Here is an 18,444-nt window from a genome sequence, read left to right as displayed (position 1 = left end):
AGAGTGTTCATGTGCTCCATTCTCTTGCCTGTTGCCTTGGGCCATTGGGCAGATTTGCCCGTGAGACAACCAAAGGGAAATGTGTGGGAGACTTTGGCAGAGGCAGCGGGTCTGGACAGCATCGGTGTGACCCAATCAAGACCGGTGGGATGATTTCATCAACTTTTTTGGTCTCTCACCATTGTGCAGGGAGCTTTTGAAAATAGCATTTTATATTCTTATAGGACTTCTAGTTCTTCTGCTTGTTCTGCCGTGCATTTCTCTGTGCATTCGGCAGGTCATGGACAAAATGGCAAGGCAGGATTTTTTAGTGCAAATAGGAGGGGGAGATGTCGGAACCCAAAGTGTCCCTCAGACACTCTTGGATGTTCCAGGCCCAGGTCAGAAGCCTCTGAGACCCTGGCAGGCAGCTGGAAACCCCTGTGGCTTTGAATCTGATCCATGGAACAATTTACCAACCTTGCAGGAAGAACAAGAAATCACAAAAGTTTAGATATTATAATAGAAGTAATCACAAAGTAAAAGGAAGAATCTTTGAGTGCTGTACAGGGGGGGTTTAGGCTTTGTACAGAGGGGTCTGAGTTTTGTACATGGGGGTCAGAGGTTCTAAGATGGAGGGATTTGGGCGTGCCCTGTCCTCCTTCTTTCTCCTTCCTATTCCCCATGTTCTTGGTCATGTTGGCACTCACAGATTGGTTTAGAGTAGAAAGCCACTGTTCAATATAGGTGATAGGCATTGGGGAAAAACTATAAACATTTAATACGTAATGTGAGATATAAAAGATGGCACCAGCCCCCTGGGAGGTCAGTGTGTGTCAGTGTCAGTGTCAGTGTGTGTGTGTGTGCCTCTGTCTGACCTGCTGAAAGAACTGCAGCAGCTCAGGAAGAAAATCTTTTAGATAACATACAATAAACTGGACGACTGAAGACTGCTGAGTCTTTCTTTGAAGGCCCGGGTTGGAGGAGAGACTTTTCCACCTCTCGGGGTCACCCCAGTCTGGGGGAGAGCCCCGTCAGGGCAGGACAGGTGAGGAGGAAGGTGCTGGGATGGGGCAGGACAGGTGAGGAGGAAGCTCCTGGGATGCAGAAGGTGCTGGGATGGGGCAGGACAGGTGAGGAAGAAGCTCCTGGGATGCAGAAGGTGCTGGGATGGGGCAGGACTGGTGAAGAGCAAAGCCCTGGCATGCAGAAGCTCCTGGGGTGGGGCTGGGCACCCCCAGGAACTGGGGATCCCCAGGGACACTGGTGTGAGGTCCAAAGGAGCTCCCTTTGAGGGAGCAGCCAAGGAAGGCCCAGTGCCCGAGGGCAGGAGCCCGTCCTGCCAGGCTGTGCCCCGCCCAGGAGGGTGTGGGGGCTCTCGGGGTCTCACCTCGTGTGCTTTGAAGGCCTTCTTGTCGGTGAAGAGCAGCTCGTTCCACACCACCTCCACACCCTCCTCCGTGTCCATGGCCAGGAAGGTGCTCTGGATGCCTGGCATGTTCCCCTGGTTCACCTGGGGACAGGCAAGGCTTCAGGGGAGGCTGGCACCACCTGCTGCATGGGCAACTCCCAAAAAAAAAAAAAAACATTTTCTTTTCTCTTTGGCCCAGGAATGGCCCATCCTGGCCTGATCAGCCAGACCTTGCTGGTCGGTCTGACTGGTTTACCCACAGGCCCACCTCCAAGCGTTTCTGGAAATGCAGAGAGCTTCTGACCACGGGAACCCACTGCTCTGGGAGGTGCACTGTGACCTCAGCTTGTTGCACAATCACCTCTGTGCCACCGGCAGAGCAGTGAGTGCCTCCAGAGCCACTGGCACCGACGCTTCCCAGAGCAAATGCACAAATAAATCCATAAAAAATAATAAATGAACCAGCCTGAAACCCGATTCCTGCCCAGGAGCAGCGGAGTCTCCACGCTCTTACAACACTTTTACAACACCCTTACAACACTCCCCGCCACGGCAAATGGCACTGAGTTAGAAATAAATCCTTTTGGAATGAAGGTGCCACGGAAGAGGCTCTGGAAGTGGAGCATGGAGCGGATCCCCAGCAGTGCCTGTGCTGTGGGAGCTCTGGGCCAGGAGGCAGCAGGAGAAGCAGCCCCTCAGAGCAGGTCCTGAGCAGGTCCTGAGCTGGCCCTGTGGCTCCTCACTGGCCCTGCTCCCACATCCAGCTGGGGACATTCCCTGCACCCCGTCCCAGCAGCCGTGGGGAGCCACCCACACCTACCGTGTCCAGGGAAAGGTCAGGACAAACCAAAGCCACCACATCACCTTGGGACAGATCAGAGCCACCACATCACCCCTGGATGAACCAAAGCCACCACATCACCCCTGGATGAACCAAAGCCACCACATCACCTTGGGACAAAGCAAAGCCACCACATCACCCTTGGACAAACCAAAGCCACCACATCACCCCTGGATGAACCAAAGCCACCACATCACCCCTGGACAGACCAAAGCCACCACATCACCCCTGGATGAACCAAAGCCACCACATCACCCCTGGATGAACCAAAGCCACCACATCACCCCTGGACAGACCAAAGCCACCACATCACCCCTGGACAGACCAAAGCCACCACATCACGTCTGCACAAACCAAAGCCACCACATCACCCCTGGACAAACCAAAGCCACCACATCACCCCTGGATGAACCAAAGCCACCACATCACCCCTGGATGAACCAAAGCCACCACATCACCCCTGGACAGACCAAAGCCACCACATCACGTCTGCACAAACCAAAGCCACCACATCACCCCTGGACAAACCAAAGCCACCACATCACTTCGGGACAGACCAAAGCCACCACATCACCTTGGGACAAAGCAAAGCCACCACATCACCTTGGGATGCCCTGAGGAGCCTGGCTGCAGCCCCAGCACCTGCCCAAGCACTTCCCATCCCCCGAGGCCACAGATCCCCATCCCAGGACCCCGTGCGGGGCAGCTCCGCGGGTGTCACCTCTGCAGGTGTCACCTCTGCAGCTGTCACCTCCACAGGTGACATTCTGCACGAGCCCTCCTGCTCCCCAGAGCAGCCATGACCAGCAGGACCCATCTCCAGGCCAGGTAAAACGGGAAGCCAGAGGAAAAGGGGAATGTTCTGCTGCTCCCGGGGCAGGTACAGGTACGTGGTGTGCTGCTGCTGGGGCTTGGGGCTCATCCTGCTGCCAGGGCTTGTCCTGATGCCAGAGCTGGTCCCACTACCAGGGTTCTGGGCTCGGGGCTCATCCCACTGCTGGGGTTCATCCCACTGCTGGGATTCATCACACTGCTGGGGCTCATCCCACTGCTGGGGTTCATCCCACTGCTGGGGTTTATCCCACTGACCGGGTTTGGGGTCCATCCCACTGGCCGGGTTTGGGGTCCATCCCACTGCTGGGGCTCATCCCACTGACCAGGTTTGGGGTCCATCCCACTGGCCAGGTTTGAGGCTCATCCCACTGCTGGGGTCCATTCCACTGCCCGGATTTGGGGTCCATCCCACTGCTGGGGCTCATCCCACTGGCCAGGTTTGAGGCTCATCCCACTGCTGTGTCCATCCCACTGCCCGGGTTTGGGGTCCATCCCACTGCTGGGGTCCATTCCACTGGCCAGGTTTGAGGCTCATCCCACTGCTGGGGCTCATCCCACTGCTGGCGTCCATCCCACTGGCCGGGTTTGGGGTCCATCCCACTGCTGGGGCTCATCCCACTGCTGGGGCTCGTCCCACTGCCCGTGTTTGGGGTCCATCCCACTGGTCGGTTCGGGGTCCATCCCAGTGCCCGGGTTTGGGGTCCATCCCACTGGTCGGTTCGGGGTCCATCCCAGTGCCCGGGTTCGGGGTCCATCCCACTGGCCGGTCCGGGGCCGGTCCCTGCGGGGCTCGGGGCAGCCGTGGGCGCTCAGCACCCCCAGCTCGTCAGCAGGGCACGCCCAGGCGGGTCACGCCCAGTCCATGCTGCGGGCACACAAAGCACCTCTGTTCCTCCTTCTGCCCGGCACAGGCTCCGCACAGAGCCCGGCACGGCCTGCGAGGGACGGGCCACAGCCTTCCCAGTGATCCCAGTGATCCCAGTGCACACAGCCAGAGTGCCAATCACGCAATCGTCTTGGAATCACAGCTTTGGGTTGGCGGTACCTTAAGGCCCATCTCGTCCCGCTCCCTCCCAGCTCCAAACAAACTCTTTCCAAGCCCGAGGGGCATTCCGGCACCCAGGGCTCGGGCAGTGGATCTCCGGGATCCCAACCCCAGCAGTGGGATGAGCCCCAGCAGTGGGATGAACTCCAAACCTGGCCAGTGGGATGGACCCCAGCAGTGGGATCAGTGATGGGATCTGCCAGGATCCGAGCAGTGGGATGGACCCCAGCAGTGGGATGGACCCCAAACCTGGCCAGTGGGACGGACCCCAGCAGTGGGGTGAACCCAAACCTGGCCACTGGGATGGACCCCAGCAGTGGGATGAACCCCAAACCTGGCCAGTGGGACGGACCCCAGCAGTAGGGTGAACCCAAACCTGGCCAGTGGGATGGAGCCCAGCAGTGGGATCAGTGATGGGATCTGCCAGGATCCGAGCAGTGGGATGGACCCCAGCAGTGGGGTGAACCCCAAACCTGGCCAGTGGGATGGACCCCAGCAGTGGGGTGAACCACAAACCTGGCCAGTGGGACGGACCCCAGCAGTAGGGTGAACCCAAACCTGGCCAGTGGGATGGACCCCAGCAGTGGGATGAGCCCCAAACCTGGCCAGTGGGATGAGCCCCAGCAGTGGGGTGAACCCCAGCAGTGGGATGAACCCCAGCAGTGGGATAAGCCCCAGCAGTGGGATCAGTGATGGGATCTGCCAGGATCCGAGCAGTGGGATGGACCCCAGCAGTGGGGTGAACCCCAAACCTGGCCAGTGGGATGGACCCCAGCAGTGGGGTGAACCCCAAACCTGGCCAGTGGGATGAACCCAGCAGAGGGATGAACCCAGCAGAGGGATGAACCCAGCAGTGGGATGAGCCCCAAACCTGGCCAGTGGGATGAGCCCCAGCAGTGGGATGAACCCCAGCAGTGGGATGAACCCAGCAGAGGGATGAACCCAGCAGAGGGATGAACCCAGCAGTGGGACCTCTGCCAGGATCTGCCGGGAGGCTCCAGAACGTGACCTCCGGACCCTTCCCCGCCCCGTGCGGACACGGACGTGCTCCGTCTTGTGCCGAGTGAGAACAAAGCCGATCCCCACCGGCTGCTCCCGCTCCGAGCGCCGGCCTCGCCTCCATAAATAAATAATAAATAAACGCGGCATTTTCCGCACAGCCTGACTGGGACAAAATGCGGCGGCGCAGGTCTCCGGGGTTCATCCCCCGGGGTTCATCCCCCGGGGTTCATCCCCCGGGGCTCATCCCGCTCCCGTTGTGCAGCTCCGTGCGCTGCTCGGTGCGCACCGCGCGGCACCGGCGCCGTGCCGGGAGCGCCGCCGCTGCCGGGAGCGCTCGGCCGGCGCCCGGAGCGGCCGCTGGGGACGGGGCAGGGCGGCTTTAGCAAAGATCGGGTTGCAGCTTCCAAGCAATCGCTCCCTTGTGAGCTTTTCTCGTTAGCCAGGGCTGAGCCAGGCACGGGAACGGGCTCAGGGATGCGGCTGCGGGGCTGGGAGAGCAGCCGGGGGATGGGGCCGGGAATAACGGGGAGAGGAGGTTTTGCTCCCATGGCGGGGGGGCTGTGAGGTCCCTTCCCACCCGAAGCATTCCATGATTCTCCACTCACGGCGTGCAGCGGTTATTCCAGTCCTTTGTGCCACCAGGGCATTTGGTGCTGGGCACGGGCGGATTTGGGGGAGCACGGGGCCGAGTGGCGAACACAAAACCTCTGCGGAGGAAAGGCCAGCCCGGCCTGTCCACCCCCTGTCCCGCGAGCGGGGGGTGACAGCGTCCGGATCCTGGCGGGACACGGGGGCAGCCCGCGGGCAGCAGGGACGGGGGGAGCCCCCGGGGGCTGCTGGCCCTGAGCCACCCGTGCCCCCCAAACCCCGTGTCCCCCGGCCCTGCCCGAGGCTGTGCCCCGCCGTCCCCGGCTGTGGCCCCAGGCAGGGCAGGGGCGGCTGTTGCAACACAGAAATCGCTTCAGAAAACACGGGAAAGGAAAAAAGGGAGCTGAGAGGGCCGAGGCCCCAGTCAGGGACACCTGAGCTGTGTCCTGCAGGTCCCCAAGGGTCAGGGACGGGGAGTGGCAGCACGGGCAGAGCCCGCGGGCCCCGGAGGTGGGGGGGTCACCGACCTCCTGTGCCTTGCCGTGCCCGGCTAAGGGACTGTCACACCCCCTGTCCCGAGCTGGGAGCACGCTCCAGGCTCCCAGCTCCTGCTCCAGGGGCCCCATCCTGGGGCAGCAGGGCCACCCGCAGCCCTCTGTCCCCAGCGAGGGGACTGGCAGCAGCAGCAGCAGCCCCAAGCCAGGACAGAGGCTGTCCCTCGGCTGGCAGTAGCTGTGCCCGGGCAGGAGCCCCCAGGGCTGGGGACGGCCCCGGCCCCGCGGCTCTGCCCTGGAATCGGCGGTGCCAGACAAACCTGTTCTGTCCTCGCCATCCTGTTACACAACCAGCAGGTGAGGGGAAGGCGCGGGATGGAAAATATTTTGGTTCCAGTGAAGCATTTGATCCTGTCTGTCACAAACCCGTGAGCTCAGCACTGACTCAGCCCTGCCTGGCCGAGGAGCCCCCGCCGAGGGCAGGGAGGCACAGGGCGGGCTCTGCCGTGCTGCCCCTCACAGGCACTGGTGACCAGTTCCGTCCTGGAGCATGGGGAGAGGAGCAGAGCTGGGGCAGAGAGCAGCAGGGCTGCCCAGTCACCCAGGAGAAGCACCCCAGTGCGTGGCTGTGCCTGGGAGAGCGGGCAGGGAAACTGAGTCAGGGACAACCCAGCGGGACGGGCAGCGCCAGAGCTGCCCCACACGGGGCAGGAGGGGCACCCACGGCACCCAGATCTTTTCCAGGAACTCTCCCTGTCACAGAATTGTCAAAGTCCGGGTGGTGTGGGTGGGAAGGGACCCCAAAGTTCACCTCGTTTCACCCTCTGCCATGGCAGGGACACATCTCACCATCCCAGATGGCTCCAAGCACCCTCCAACCTGGCCTTCGACACTTCCAGGGATCCAGGGGCAGCCACAGCTGCTCTGGGAATTCCACTGCAACACCCCATCACCCTCACGGGGAGGAATTCCTTCCCAAAATCCCATCCATCCCATATCGAGCACTGCTCCCACTGCAACACCCCACCACCCTCCCAGGGAGGAATTCCTTCCCAAAATCCCATCCATCCCATATCGAGCACTGCTCCCATTGCAACACCCCACCACCCTCACGGGGAGGAATTCCTTCCCAAAATCCCATCCATCCCATATCGAGCACTGCTCCCATTGCAACACCCCATCACCCTCACGGGGAGGAATTCCTTCCCAAAATCCCATCCATCCCATATCGAGCACTGCTCTCTGGCAGTGGGAAGCCACTGTCCCTTCCCAGGAGATTCCTGCTTGGCAGCCCCAGCAGCCCAGGGGTCCCTGTGCCATGCCAGCAGACAGGGACCCTGCCTCTCCCGGCAGGATCTCGGGAGCTGCCCCTGCCCACGGTGGGAGGGCTGGAAGCCTCTGCTTCCCTCCGTGCCCACGGCTGCCCTGCCCTGCCCTGCCCTGCCCTCCTGTCCAAGCGAACACTGCGATCCCTGTTCTCCGGCCCCTGCCGCGGCAAGGGGACAGAGGAGTATTTTTCCACTGGCCCGAGCAGAGCCAGGAGAGATCCTGCACGGGGCAGCGCCAGGGCTGTTATTTCCTGGGAGAAGCCGTTCCCTGCCCACGCCTGCAGCCGGAGCGGGCAGCAATGTTTGCTTTACCCCCAGGCCCTGCATGGCCCGGGAGGGGACACGAGCCCGGGGCCACCCCGGGCCAGCACAGCCTGGGGAGGTGACACAAACCTGGGGTCACCCCGGGCCAGCCCAGCCTGGGGAGGTGACACAAACCTGGGGTCACCCAGCCCAGTACAGCCTGGGGAGGTGACACAAACCTGGGGTCACCCAGCCCAGTACAGCCTGGGGAGGTGACACAAACCTGGGGTCACCCAAGCCCAGCACAGCCTGGGGAGGTGACACAAACCTGGGGTCACCCCAGCACAGCCTGGGGAGGTGACAGAAACCTGGGGTCACCCCAGCACAGCACAGCCTGGGGAGGTGACACAAACCCGGGGCCACCCCAGCACAGCCTGGGGAGGTGACACAAACCTGGGGTCACCCAAGCCCAGCCTGGGGAGGTGACACAAACCTGGGGTCACCCAGCCCAGCACAGCCTGGGGAGGTGACACAAACCTGGGGCCACCCGAGCCCAGCACAGCCTGGGGAGGTGACACAAACCTGGGGCCACCCCAGCCCAGCACAGTCTGGGGAGGTGACACAAACCTGGGGTCACCCAAGCCCAGCCCCCTTTTCCAGGAAACGGGCTCTGCAGGATCAGGGAGGGCAGGGAGAGGATCCCAGTGCCAGCCTGCACCGGGCGAGTGGAGCCCAGAGGGGTTGGGGATGAAGGTGGGAGCAGCAGATGCCCAGGGAGAGGATGAGCAGGTGGCATCCCATCCCTGGGCATCCTGTATTTCATCCCATGGGAATGCTGTGCCCCATGCCATGGGAATGCTTTCCCCCATCCCTGGGCACGCTGTGCCCTATCCCACGGTAATGCTGTGCCCCATGGGAATGTTGTGCCCCATCCCATGGGAATGGTTTGCCTCATCCCTGGGCACGCTGTGCCCTATCCCATGGGAATGCTGTGCCCCATTCCATGGGAATGCTTTCCCCCATCCCTGGGCACGCTGTGCCCTATCCCACGGTAATGCTGTGCCCCATGGGAATGCTGTGCCCCATCCCATGGGAATGGTTTGCCTCATCCCTGGGCACGCTGTGCCCTATCCCATGGGAATGCTGTGCCCCATCCCATGGGAATGCTGTGCCCCATTCCATGGCAATGCTTTCCCCCATCCCTGGGCACACTGTGCCCTATCCCACAGGAATGCTGTGCCCCATGGGAATGCTGTGTCCCATACCATGGGAATGCTGTGCCCCATGGGACTGCTGTGCCCCATACCATGGGAATGCTGTGTCCCGTGGGAATGCTGTGTCCCATGGGAATGCTGTGCCCCATACCATGGGAATGCTGTGCCCCATCCCGCTGCACAGGACACACCAGGCTGGGCTGGAAGAGCATCCCAGCCCAGCGGCCTCCATGGGCCAGGCAGGAGCAGGGACCAGCAGGAATCAGCCCGGCTCGGAGGAATTCGGTCTGATTTCCGTGTCCCTTGCTCCAGGAAAGCCAAGGAAACCCTCGGGAGCAGCCTGTCAGCCCTGCGGGAAGCTCAGCCCCGGGTTTGCCGTGCACTGCTCAGTGCGGAGCTGAGCCACAGCATTCCAGCAGGAGGAATAGCCAGGAATGTCCAGGCCCTTCATCCGGCCTGGGACACCCCCGGCCCAGCAGGGAGCACAAAACCCGCAGGGACTGCCAAGGTCTCCGGTCACAGCAGAGGAAAAGGAGGAAGGAGCCGAGGGGCACAGACGGGGCGGGAGCCGGCTGCAACTCGGGCACTGCCAACAAAACCACCCCCTTGGGAAAGAGAGGGAAAGGGCCAAAAAACAGCTCGGATAAAGACAGGAAAGGGAAAAAAAACCATGGCAAATGCCAGGAATTGTCACACTTCGGGCGGGGGGAGCACAGAAGGAATGGGCTGGGAGCTGAGGAGCTGCATCCGTTTGGGAAAAGGAGGAGTCAGGAGACAGGTACGGCCCTGGAGCAGGCAGGGAGCACCGGGATGCAGCCTGGAATTCCCGTGCAGGACAGGGATGGAATAAAGGAGCTGCAGCCTGGAATTCCCATGGAGAATAGGAATGGGATTAAGGAGCTGCAGCTTGGAATTCCTGTACAGGACAGGGATGGGATAAAGGAGCTGCAGCCTGGAATTCCTGTGCAGGACAGGGATGGGATAAAGGAGCTGTAGCCTGAAATTTCTGTGCAGGACAGGGACAGGATAAAGGAGCTGTAGCCTGAAATTTCTGTGCAGGACAGGGATGGGATAAAGGAGCTGCAGCCTGGAATTCTCATGGACAATAGGAATGGGACTAAGGAGCTGCAGCCAGGAATTCCCATGCAGGACAGGGATGGGATAAAGGACCTGTAGCCTGGAATTCCTGTACAGGACAGGGATGGGATAAAGGAGCTGCAGCCTGGAATTCCCATGGAGAATAGGAATGGGATTAAGGAGCTGCAGCCAGGAATTCCTATGCAGGGCAGCGATGGGATAAAGGAGCTGCAGCCTGGAATTCCCATACAAAACAGGGACAGGATAAAGGAGCTGCAGCCTGGAATTCCCATACAAAACAGGGATGGGATAAAGGAGCTGCAGCCTGGAATTCCCGTGCAGGACACGGATGGGATAAAGGAGCCGCAGCCTGGAATTCCCATACAAAACAGGGACGGGATAAAGGAGCTGCAGCCAGGAATTCCCATACAAAACAGGGACAGGATAAAGGAGCTGCAGCCTGGAATTCCCATACAAAACAGGGATGGGATAAAGGAGCCGCAGCCTGGAATTCCCATACAAAACAGGGACGGGATAAAGGAGCTGCAGCCAGGAATTCCCATGCAGGACACGGATGGGATAAAGGAGCCGCAGCCTGGAATTCCCACACAAAACAGGGACGGGATAAAGGAGCTGCAGCCAGGAATTCCCGTGCAGGACACGGATGGGATAAAGGAGCCGCAGCCTGGAATTCCCACACAAAACAGGGACGGGATAAAGGAGCTGCAGCCTGGAATTCCCGCGCAGGACACGGATGGGATAAAGGAGCTGCAGCCTGGAATTCCCGTGCAGGACACGGATGGGATAAAGGAGCCGCAGCCTGGAATTCCCACACAAAACAGGGACGGGATAAAGGAGCTGCAGCCTGGAATTCCCACACAAAACAGGGACGGGATAAAGGAGCTGCAGCCTGGAATTCCCACACAAAACAGGGACGGGATAAAGGAGCTGCAGCCTGGAATTCCCACACAAAACAGGGACGGGATAAAGGAGCTGCAGCCTGGAATTCCCATACAAAACAGGGACGGGATAAAGGAGCTGCAGCCTGGAATTCCCACACAAAACAGGGACGGGATAAAGGAGCTGCAGCCTGGAATTCCCACACAAAACAGGGACGGGATAAAGGAGCTGCAGCCAGGCTCTCCTTGCAGAGCATGGATGGGGATAGAGGAGCGTGTTCCTGCATGACAAACCACGAGCTCCTGCACTGAAGCCTCACGGCAGGCTGACGTCAGCCCCCTCCCCAGCAGCGAGAACAAGGCACGGGATTGTTGTGGCCGGGTAAGGTCCCGGAGGATTAAAGGCTCCGTGAAATGGAGAACGTGGCACGGGGAGAGCAGCCCCGAGGCACCATCCACAGCGGGCCCCGCTCCGCCCACGCCAGCTCGGAGGCTGATGGGGAGGACTCTAAATCTGGCACGGCCAGGGCTTGTTCCTTGCCAGACCCCCGGAGCACGTGCTGGGGACAGAGCTCCACTGTCTGCTTCCAGCAGCATTTATCTGCTGGTGAGCTTTCCACTAGGGCTCCATTTCCTTTCGGTTTGCCCTTCACTAGAAGCCTCTGGGGCACCCCAAAACCCCTGTTCAGAGCACAGTCAGGGGGAAGCCTTCACTGTCCTAAAGTCTTGGATATTAACCCTAAATTCTTGGCTATTAACCCTAAAGTCTTGGATATTAGCCAAAATTCTTGGATATTAACCCTAAATCCTTGAATGTCATCCTAAATTCTTGGATATTAACCCTAAATCCTTGAATGCCATCCTAAATTCTTGGATATTAACCCCAAATTCTAGGATATTAACCCTGAATTCTTGGATATTAACCCCAAATTCTAGGATATTAACCCTAAATTCTTGGGTATTAACCCCAAATTCTAGGATATCATCCTGAATTCTTGGATATTAACCCTACATTTTTGGATATCACCCTGAATTCTTGGATATTAACCCTAAATTCTAGGATATCACCCTGAATTCTTGGATATTAACCCTACATTTTTGGATATCACCCTGAATTCTTGGATATTAACCCTAAATTGTAGGATATCACCCTGAATTCTTGGATATTGACCCAAAAGTCTTGGAAGTTCACCTGCGAGATCAGCTGAGCTTGGCAGGGTCACCCCAAACTCACCCTGCAAAGTTCACCCACGGCAAACAAAAGCAGAGAGAGGCAGGAACAAAAGAGATGGCAGGAAAAGAGGGAGCCAAGTCCTGCAGCTGATCCCTCTGCGCTGGAAAAGCTCCTCACACTCCCAGCCCAGATCCCCGGGGATGGCTGGCAACAAAGCAGCTTTTAAAAATAACCCCGTGGCAGATATTGCACAGTTGGAGCCTTCCCAAGTCATCCACCATGGAACCGGGATCCTGCTGCCAAGTGCAAACCTCATTAATGCCTAAAAATGGGAACCCCCTGCACCTCACGGGATTCCAGCGCTTACACTCTTTTTCCGTGTTTTGTTTTCGTTCTCTGACCTGTGGGAACCTAGGGAAACACCCCAAAACCTCCCCCTGTTGCTGACTTTTAACACCACTTTGTTTTCCTTGAACGCTGCTTCAGCACTTCTCCCCTGCATTTACGCTCCTGTTTCCCTCTTTCCCTCCTTTCACCCTGCTGGATGAGTTAAAGCTCAGAGTCGGAACTGGAGCGTCCCAGGATGGTTTGGGTGGGAAGGGACCTTCAAGACCCCCCAGTCCCACCCTGTGGCACGGGCAGGGACACCTCTCTCTAGCCCAGGATGCTCCAAGCCCCATCCAGCCTGGCCTGGAAAACCTCCAGGGATCCAAGGGCAGGCACAGCTTCTCTGGGCTCCCCGTGCCGTGCCAGGGCCAAACCAGGAATTCCTTCCCGATATCCCACCCATCCCTGCCCGCTGGCAGTGGGAAGCCATTCCCTGTGTCCTGTCCCTCCATGCCTTGCCCCACGTCCTTCCCAGCTCTCCTGGAGCCCCTTTAGGCCCCGGAAGGGCTCTGAGCTCTCCCTGGATCCTTCTCGTCTCCAGGTGAGCACCCCCAGCTCTCCCAGCCTGGCTCCAGCCCTGGAGCAGCTCTGGGGCTCCTCTGGGCTCTCTCCAGCAGCTCCAGGTCCTCCTGCTGTGTCCCCAGGGCTGGGGCAGCTCTGCAGGTGGGGTCTCACCTGAGCACAGGGGCAGAATCCCCCCCTCCTTTCCTGCTGGGGGAGCACGGGGGGTTTTGGGGCGTGCCCAGCCCTTCCCAGCAGCCCAGGGATTCCCTCCAGCCACTCCTCCCACCCTGTGTCTGTGCTGGGGCCTGGCCCAGGTGCACGAGGATCGCTCGGCCCCACCTCCCCAGCCTGTCCAGGTCCCTCTGGATGCCCCATCCCTTCCCTCAGTCAACTCCAAGGCTGCTCCAAAGCAAATCCCACACTGGAAGCAGCAGCAGAATCACGAGCAAGGGACAACTCCAGGGTGGCTTAGAGGACTAGATGATAGGAACAGCTCCAAAGGTCCGTCCATGAGCCACGGCTGAGCTCTGCCACAGCACTCTCATCCCTAGGGAAGGCCTGCAGGAGCCCAGAGCTGGTCAAGGGCATTCCACGGGGAGCACCATGGCCAGAACTGACAGGTGGGGACGGGTGGGAGAGGTGAAGGGGAGGGTGTGGAAATCACAGCCTGACCCCAGGACGTTGGAGAGATGAACGTGCTGGGGCCAGCAGTGGTGAGCAGCAAACACCTGCTGGTCACAGCCCCCAGCTTCCCCGGGCAGATCGAGGCTTTGGGAACCCAAAGCAGCAGGGACAAACCAGACTGAGCCCAGCACGAGCTGCTGGGGCTCACCGCAGCCCCGCTCACGCAGCAGAGGCACAAAACTTTTCACAAAAGCAGAAAACCAAGTCTCTTCCCCCTTCTGCCCACACTCCCCAGGGTGGGTGGGAAAAGCAAATGAGGTCATCAAGGCAAGGCTGAAAGAGCCCCGGTGCTCCCACGTGGAAAATTCTGTGCCAGCAGCAGTTCACAAACAACAGGAGAGCTCTGAGAGGGGCAGGGCAGGGCTGGGCTGGGACTGTCACACCACAGGGGCCGTGGAGCTGCTTCTCCTCACACCTTGTCCAAGGGCTCCTGTTTCCTGAACTGCTGCTGCCGCCCTGTGACTCCACATCCCTGAGGAATAAAGGATCACAAATAGGCCGAGGAGGCTGGGAAGGGAGATTCTTCCCGGGGGCAGGGCAGGCCCAGCAGAGCCCTGTGTGTGAAAACAAGGTGCAGCCCTTGTGTCCACACCATCAATGCACAATAGTGTCAATATATCGCTTTCAGTCTGCAGAACCTTGGAACCATGGAATGGTTTGGGCTGGAAAAGCCTCTGAGCCACTGAGTCCATGCTGTCCCAGCAGTGCCAAGGCCACCACCAACCCACGTCCCCAGGCACCACACCCACAGGGATGGGAAATCTCCCCCCGGGTGGGGACTCCACTGCCCTTTCCAGGAGGAATTTTCCCAATATCCCACCTAAACCTCCCCTGGCACAACTTGAGGCCGTTTGCCCGTGTCCCGCTGTTTCCTGAGAGCACAGCCTGACCCCCACCTGGCTGCCCCCTCCTGTCAGGGAGTTGTGCAGAGCCAGAAGATCCCCCCAGAGCCTCCTTTTCTCCAGGCTGAGCCCCCCGGGTCCTGCAGGACACCCGCCTGTGCTCCACCAGCATTCCAGGCTCCCAGTTCACGCTCTGCCCAGCAGGACAGTGCCACCCTGATGGCCCTGCCCTCCAAACCAGAGATCGGGCACAGCTCCCAGGGTCCCACACAGGGCTGGACTCTCCGACAAGGTGATCAGGGAAATAAATAACGGCAATGGATCTTCAGCAGAGCGAGGGAAGCTCCCTGTGGGCACAAAGCCCGGCAGAGCTGAGGGCAGCGAGAGGAGAGTGGATCTCCAGCGCCCGGCTCCTTCCGGCACGTCACGAAGCATCTGTGGATGTGCACAACCACAGCTCCGGCACAAAACTTCCTCCACTCGGCAATCAGGGAGCCTTCCTGCCACCCCGGCTCTCCTGGAACAGCTGTGCTGCCCTTGGGAAGGCCAACCCTCCCTTCCCACTGCTCCAGCTGGAAGATCCCCGGGGATGGAGAGCACGGCACCGAGACCCGAAGCGCTTGTGTGGAGATGGCACTGGGAGGTTCCCGCTTCTCCCAGGCCTGCACAGGAGGGAGAACCCCCCTGGGCCAGGTCCGGGCACGGCAGCTCCTGCACCAAGTCAGCATTGAAACCCTCACCATTAAACATCGCTGTTTGGCCAGGACAGACTGAAGGAATTTTCACAATATCCCACCCAAACCTCCCCTGGCCGTTCCCTCTCCTCCTGTCCCTGTTCCCTGGAGCAGAGCCCGACCTCCCCCGGCTGTCCCCTCCTGTCAGGAGCTGTGCAGAGCCACAAGGTCCCTCCTGAGCCTCCTCTTCTCCAGGCTGAGCCCCTTCCCAGCTCCCCCAGCTGCTCCTGGTGCCCCAGACCTTCCCAGTTCTATTCCTGTCTCTGAACACGCTCCAGCTCCTCAGTGTCCTCCATTTCATGAGAGTCAAGGTCAGGGTCAGGCACCCTGGTGCGGGGAAGGTGTCTTCCAGAGAGGGGGAGGGAGCAGGAACGGGGGGGAAGGGGTGTGTGGGTGTGGAAGCACCTGGCAGCACCGAGGGACAGAAGGGCAGGTGCTGACGGCGCTGGCAGAGCAGCTTATCAGCCAGGAGCCAGTTATCAGCCAGGAGCAGGTTATCAGGATCTCAGGGAAGCCCAGGATGGGAATTCAGGCAGGAAAATGCAGCCGCAGGCCGAGCAGTTAACCGGGGAGAGGGGAGATAAGGGGCACATAAAGGGTGTGGCCTTGGATGGGCCTTTTCCCCTCCGGCAGTGCCTGCGGCGTGTCTGTCCCCCAGCCCCGGCCTGGGGTCAGGATTCACCCGCCGGCTCTGCTCCCTGGCAGAGACAGGGTGACTCCAGCCCCAGTTTTGGGGAGGCGCTCCTGATGCTGCACCCTGGCGGAGGAAGATGAGCTGAAGTGAACTAACCCCCTTCTCTGGAGAGGGGGAACCGTGCCCTCCAGCCCTGGGGGCGGGCTCTGAGGGCAGCCCCGACACCCCACCAGTGACCCGGCAAGTCCCCGTTCCCGCAGGAGCCCCGGGCCAGCGCCCCGGGGTCACCATGCCGCGACCTGCGAGGCTGTCACCGGGCACAGCTCCGGGACCCCGACCAGCAGAACCCCCCGGGAGCCTCCAGCGGCCCCGCGGGGCGGCTGTCGGCAGCCCGGCACCGCTGGTCCCACGGGCATCGGAGCCGCGGGACGGGCCCGGACTGCCCCGGAGCACAGCCCGGCCCTCCGCGCAGGGGCTTCCCACACCGGGGCACGGCGAGCCCAGCTCCCGGGCCCTCCCAACGGGGCTCGATGAGCCCGGCTTCCAGCACCCGGCACCGGGACACGGAGAGCCCGACTCCTGCTCCAGACACCCCAGAGCAGGGCACGGTGCACCCCCCAGCAGCAGCCGCACCGGAGCACGATGAGATCGGCTCCCGACACCCGGCACGGCGAGTCCGGAGCCCGCGCACCTGGGCACGGTGAGCCCGGTCCCCGCACCGGCACAGCCCGCACCGAGACCGGGCGAGCTCGGCTTCCCGCACCGAGACCAGGCGAGCTCGGCTTCCCGCACCGAGACCGGGCGAGCTCGGCTTCCCGCACCGAGACCGGGCGAGCTTGGCACCGAGACAGGGCGAGCTCGGCTTCCCGCACCGAGACCAGGCGGGCTCGGCTTCCCCCACCGAGACCAGGCGAGCTCGGCACCGAGACCGGGCGAGCTCGGCTTCCCGCACCGAGACCAGGCGAGCTCGGCTTCCCGCACCGAGACCGGGCGAGCTCGGCACCGAGACAGGGTGAGCTCGGCTTCCCGCACCGAGACCAGGCGAGCTCGGCTTCCCGCACCGAGACCAGGCGAGCTCGGCTTCCCGCACCGAGACATGGTGAGCTCGGCTTCCCGCACCGAGACCAGGCGGGCTCCGCACCGAGACAGGGCGAGCTCGGCTTCCCTCACCGAGACCAGGCGAGCTCGGCTTCCCGCACCGAGACCGGGCGAGCTCGGCTTCCCCCACCAAGACCAGGCGAGCTCGGCTTCCCCCACCGAGACCAGGCGGGTTCGGCTTCCCCCACCGAGACCAGGCGAGCTCGGCTTCCCGCACCGAGACCAGGCGAGCTCGGCTTCCCCCACCGAGACCAGGCGGGCTCGGCTTCCCGCACCGAGACAAGGCGAGCTCGGCTTCCCCCACCGAGACAAGGCGAGCTCGGCTTTCCTCACCAGCACAGCCCGACCCGGGCGTGACCGAGCCCGGCTCCCCGCGCCTCCGGCCGTCCCCGGGGACTCGCTCCCCGCGGAGCCGCTCCCCGCATCGCCCTCCGGCCGCGGCCATCGCCGTGCCCGGGCACCTGCGGGCGCTGCCCGTGCCCCGCACAGCCCGGGGCCCCGCAGGGCCCGGCGGCGGCGTCCCCATCCCCATTCCCCGGCATCCGCATCCCATCTCCCGGCGTTCCATGGCCGCCCTCCGGCATTCCCGACCCGCCGCGCCCGGCTCCCACCTGCTCGCGGCGCTTCTGCCAGCGACCGCAGGGACTCTCCTCCAGCACCTCGCTCTCCTCCTCGCTCTCCTCCTCCTTCTCCTGCGCCAGCCGCGCGTCCGGCTCCGGCACCGCCATCCCCGCCGCGAACCGCGCTCTGCGGGCTGTGCCGGAATCTGCCGGGCTCCGCCGAGCTCTAGTCCGACCCGATCCGCTTAGATCCGATCCGATCCGCTCCGATCCGACCACGAGCCGCTCTGAATCACGTCGAGCCGAGCCGATGCGCGCCGAACCGAAGCGAACCGAACCGGAACCGAGCCGGAGGGAGCGAAACGGAGCCGAGCCGAGCCAAGCGGCACCGCACGGCTCTGCACCGCCCCGAGCCCCACCGCGCTCTGCCGGTGCCGCGCGGGGCCGGCCCGGTCTCGTCCCGCCCCGCTCCGGACGTGCGGCCGCGCACGCCCCGCCCCGCCGGGAGGGGCCCCGGCACCCCCGGCAGCTCCCGCACCCCCGGCAGCTCCCGCACCCCCGGCAGCCCCCGTACCCCGCACCGGGATGCGCCGCCGGGCTCGACCCGCCCCGGGGCCGCCCGGTGCGTGTCCGTGTCCTCCCCCCCAGCAGCCGCCGGTTGCCCCCTCCCGGGGCCCCGGGGCTTGTCCCACCCCTCGGAGCCCCGTTCCCGGGCCCGTCCCGTGCCGCTGGTGCTGCCTTGCCCAGCCTCCCCCCGGCCGCTGCCCCCTCCAGCCCCATCTCGGGGGGCTCTGCCCGCTCCCCGCAGTCGTCCCTGGACGTGCCCGGGCCACCGCGGCATCTTCCCGAGCAGCCCCTGCTCCGCGCCACTG

The 18,444-nt window shown here is 62.0% G+C and overlaps 1 protein-coding gene across 3 annotated transcripts in view; it reads right to left on the bottom strand.

Annotated features, from left to right (window-relative positions):
- The window catches only part of NRBP2 (nuclear receptor binding protein 2), a 45,375-nt gene extending 27,391 nt beyond the window's left edge, over window positions 1-17,984 (bottom strand). For all 3 annotated transcript variants that reach the window (XM_053952518.1, XM_053952509.1, XM_053952528.1), the window contains exons 1-2: window positions 17,624-17,984; window positions 1,370-1,492 (exon numbers count right to left, since the gene is read on the bottom strand). In XM_053952518.1, coding sequence (XP_053808493.1) covers window positions 1,370-1,492; window positions 17,624-17,740 — 240 coding nt within the window. In that variant the 5' untranslated portion in view covers window positions 17,741-17,984. The remainder of the gene's footprint in view (window positions 1-1,369; window positions 1,493-17,623) is intronic.
- Between the last annotated feature and the right edge of the window lie 460 nt (window positions 17,985-18,444).

Source organism: Vidua chalybeata, chromosome 1 (genome assembly GCF_026979565.1).
Source record: "Vidua chalybeata isolate OUT-0048 chromosome 1, bVidCha1 merged haplotype, whole genome shotgun sequence".
In the NCBI taxonomy this organism is placed as follows: domain Eukaryota; kingdom Metazoa; phylum Chordata; class Aves; order Passeriformes; family Viduidae; genus Vidua; species Vidua chalybeata.
The sequence above is the reverse complement of the archived record's forward strand: the minus strand, read 5'-3'. Positions and strand labels throughout refer to the sequence as shown.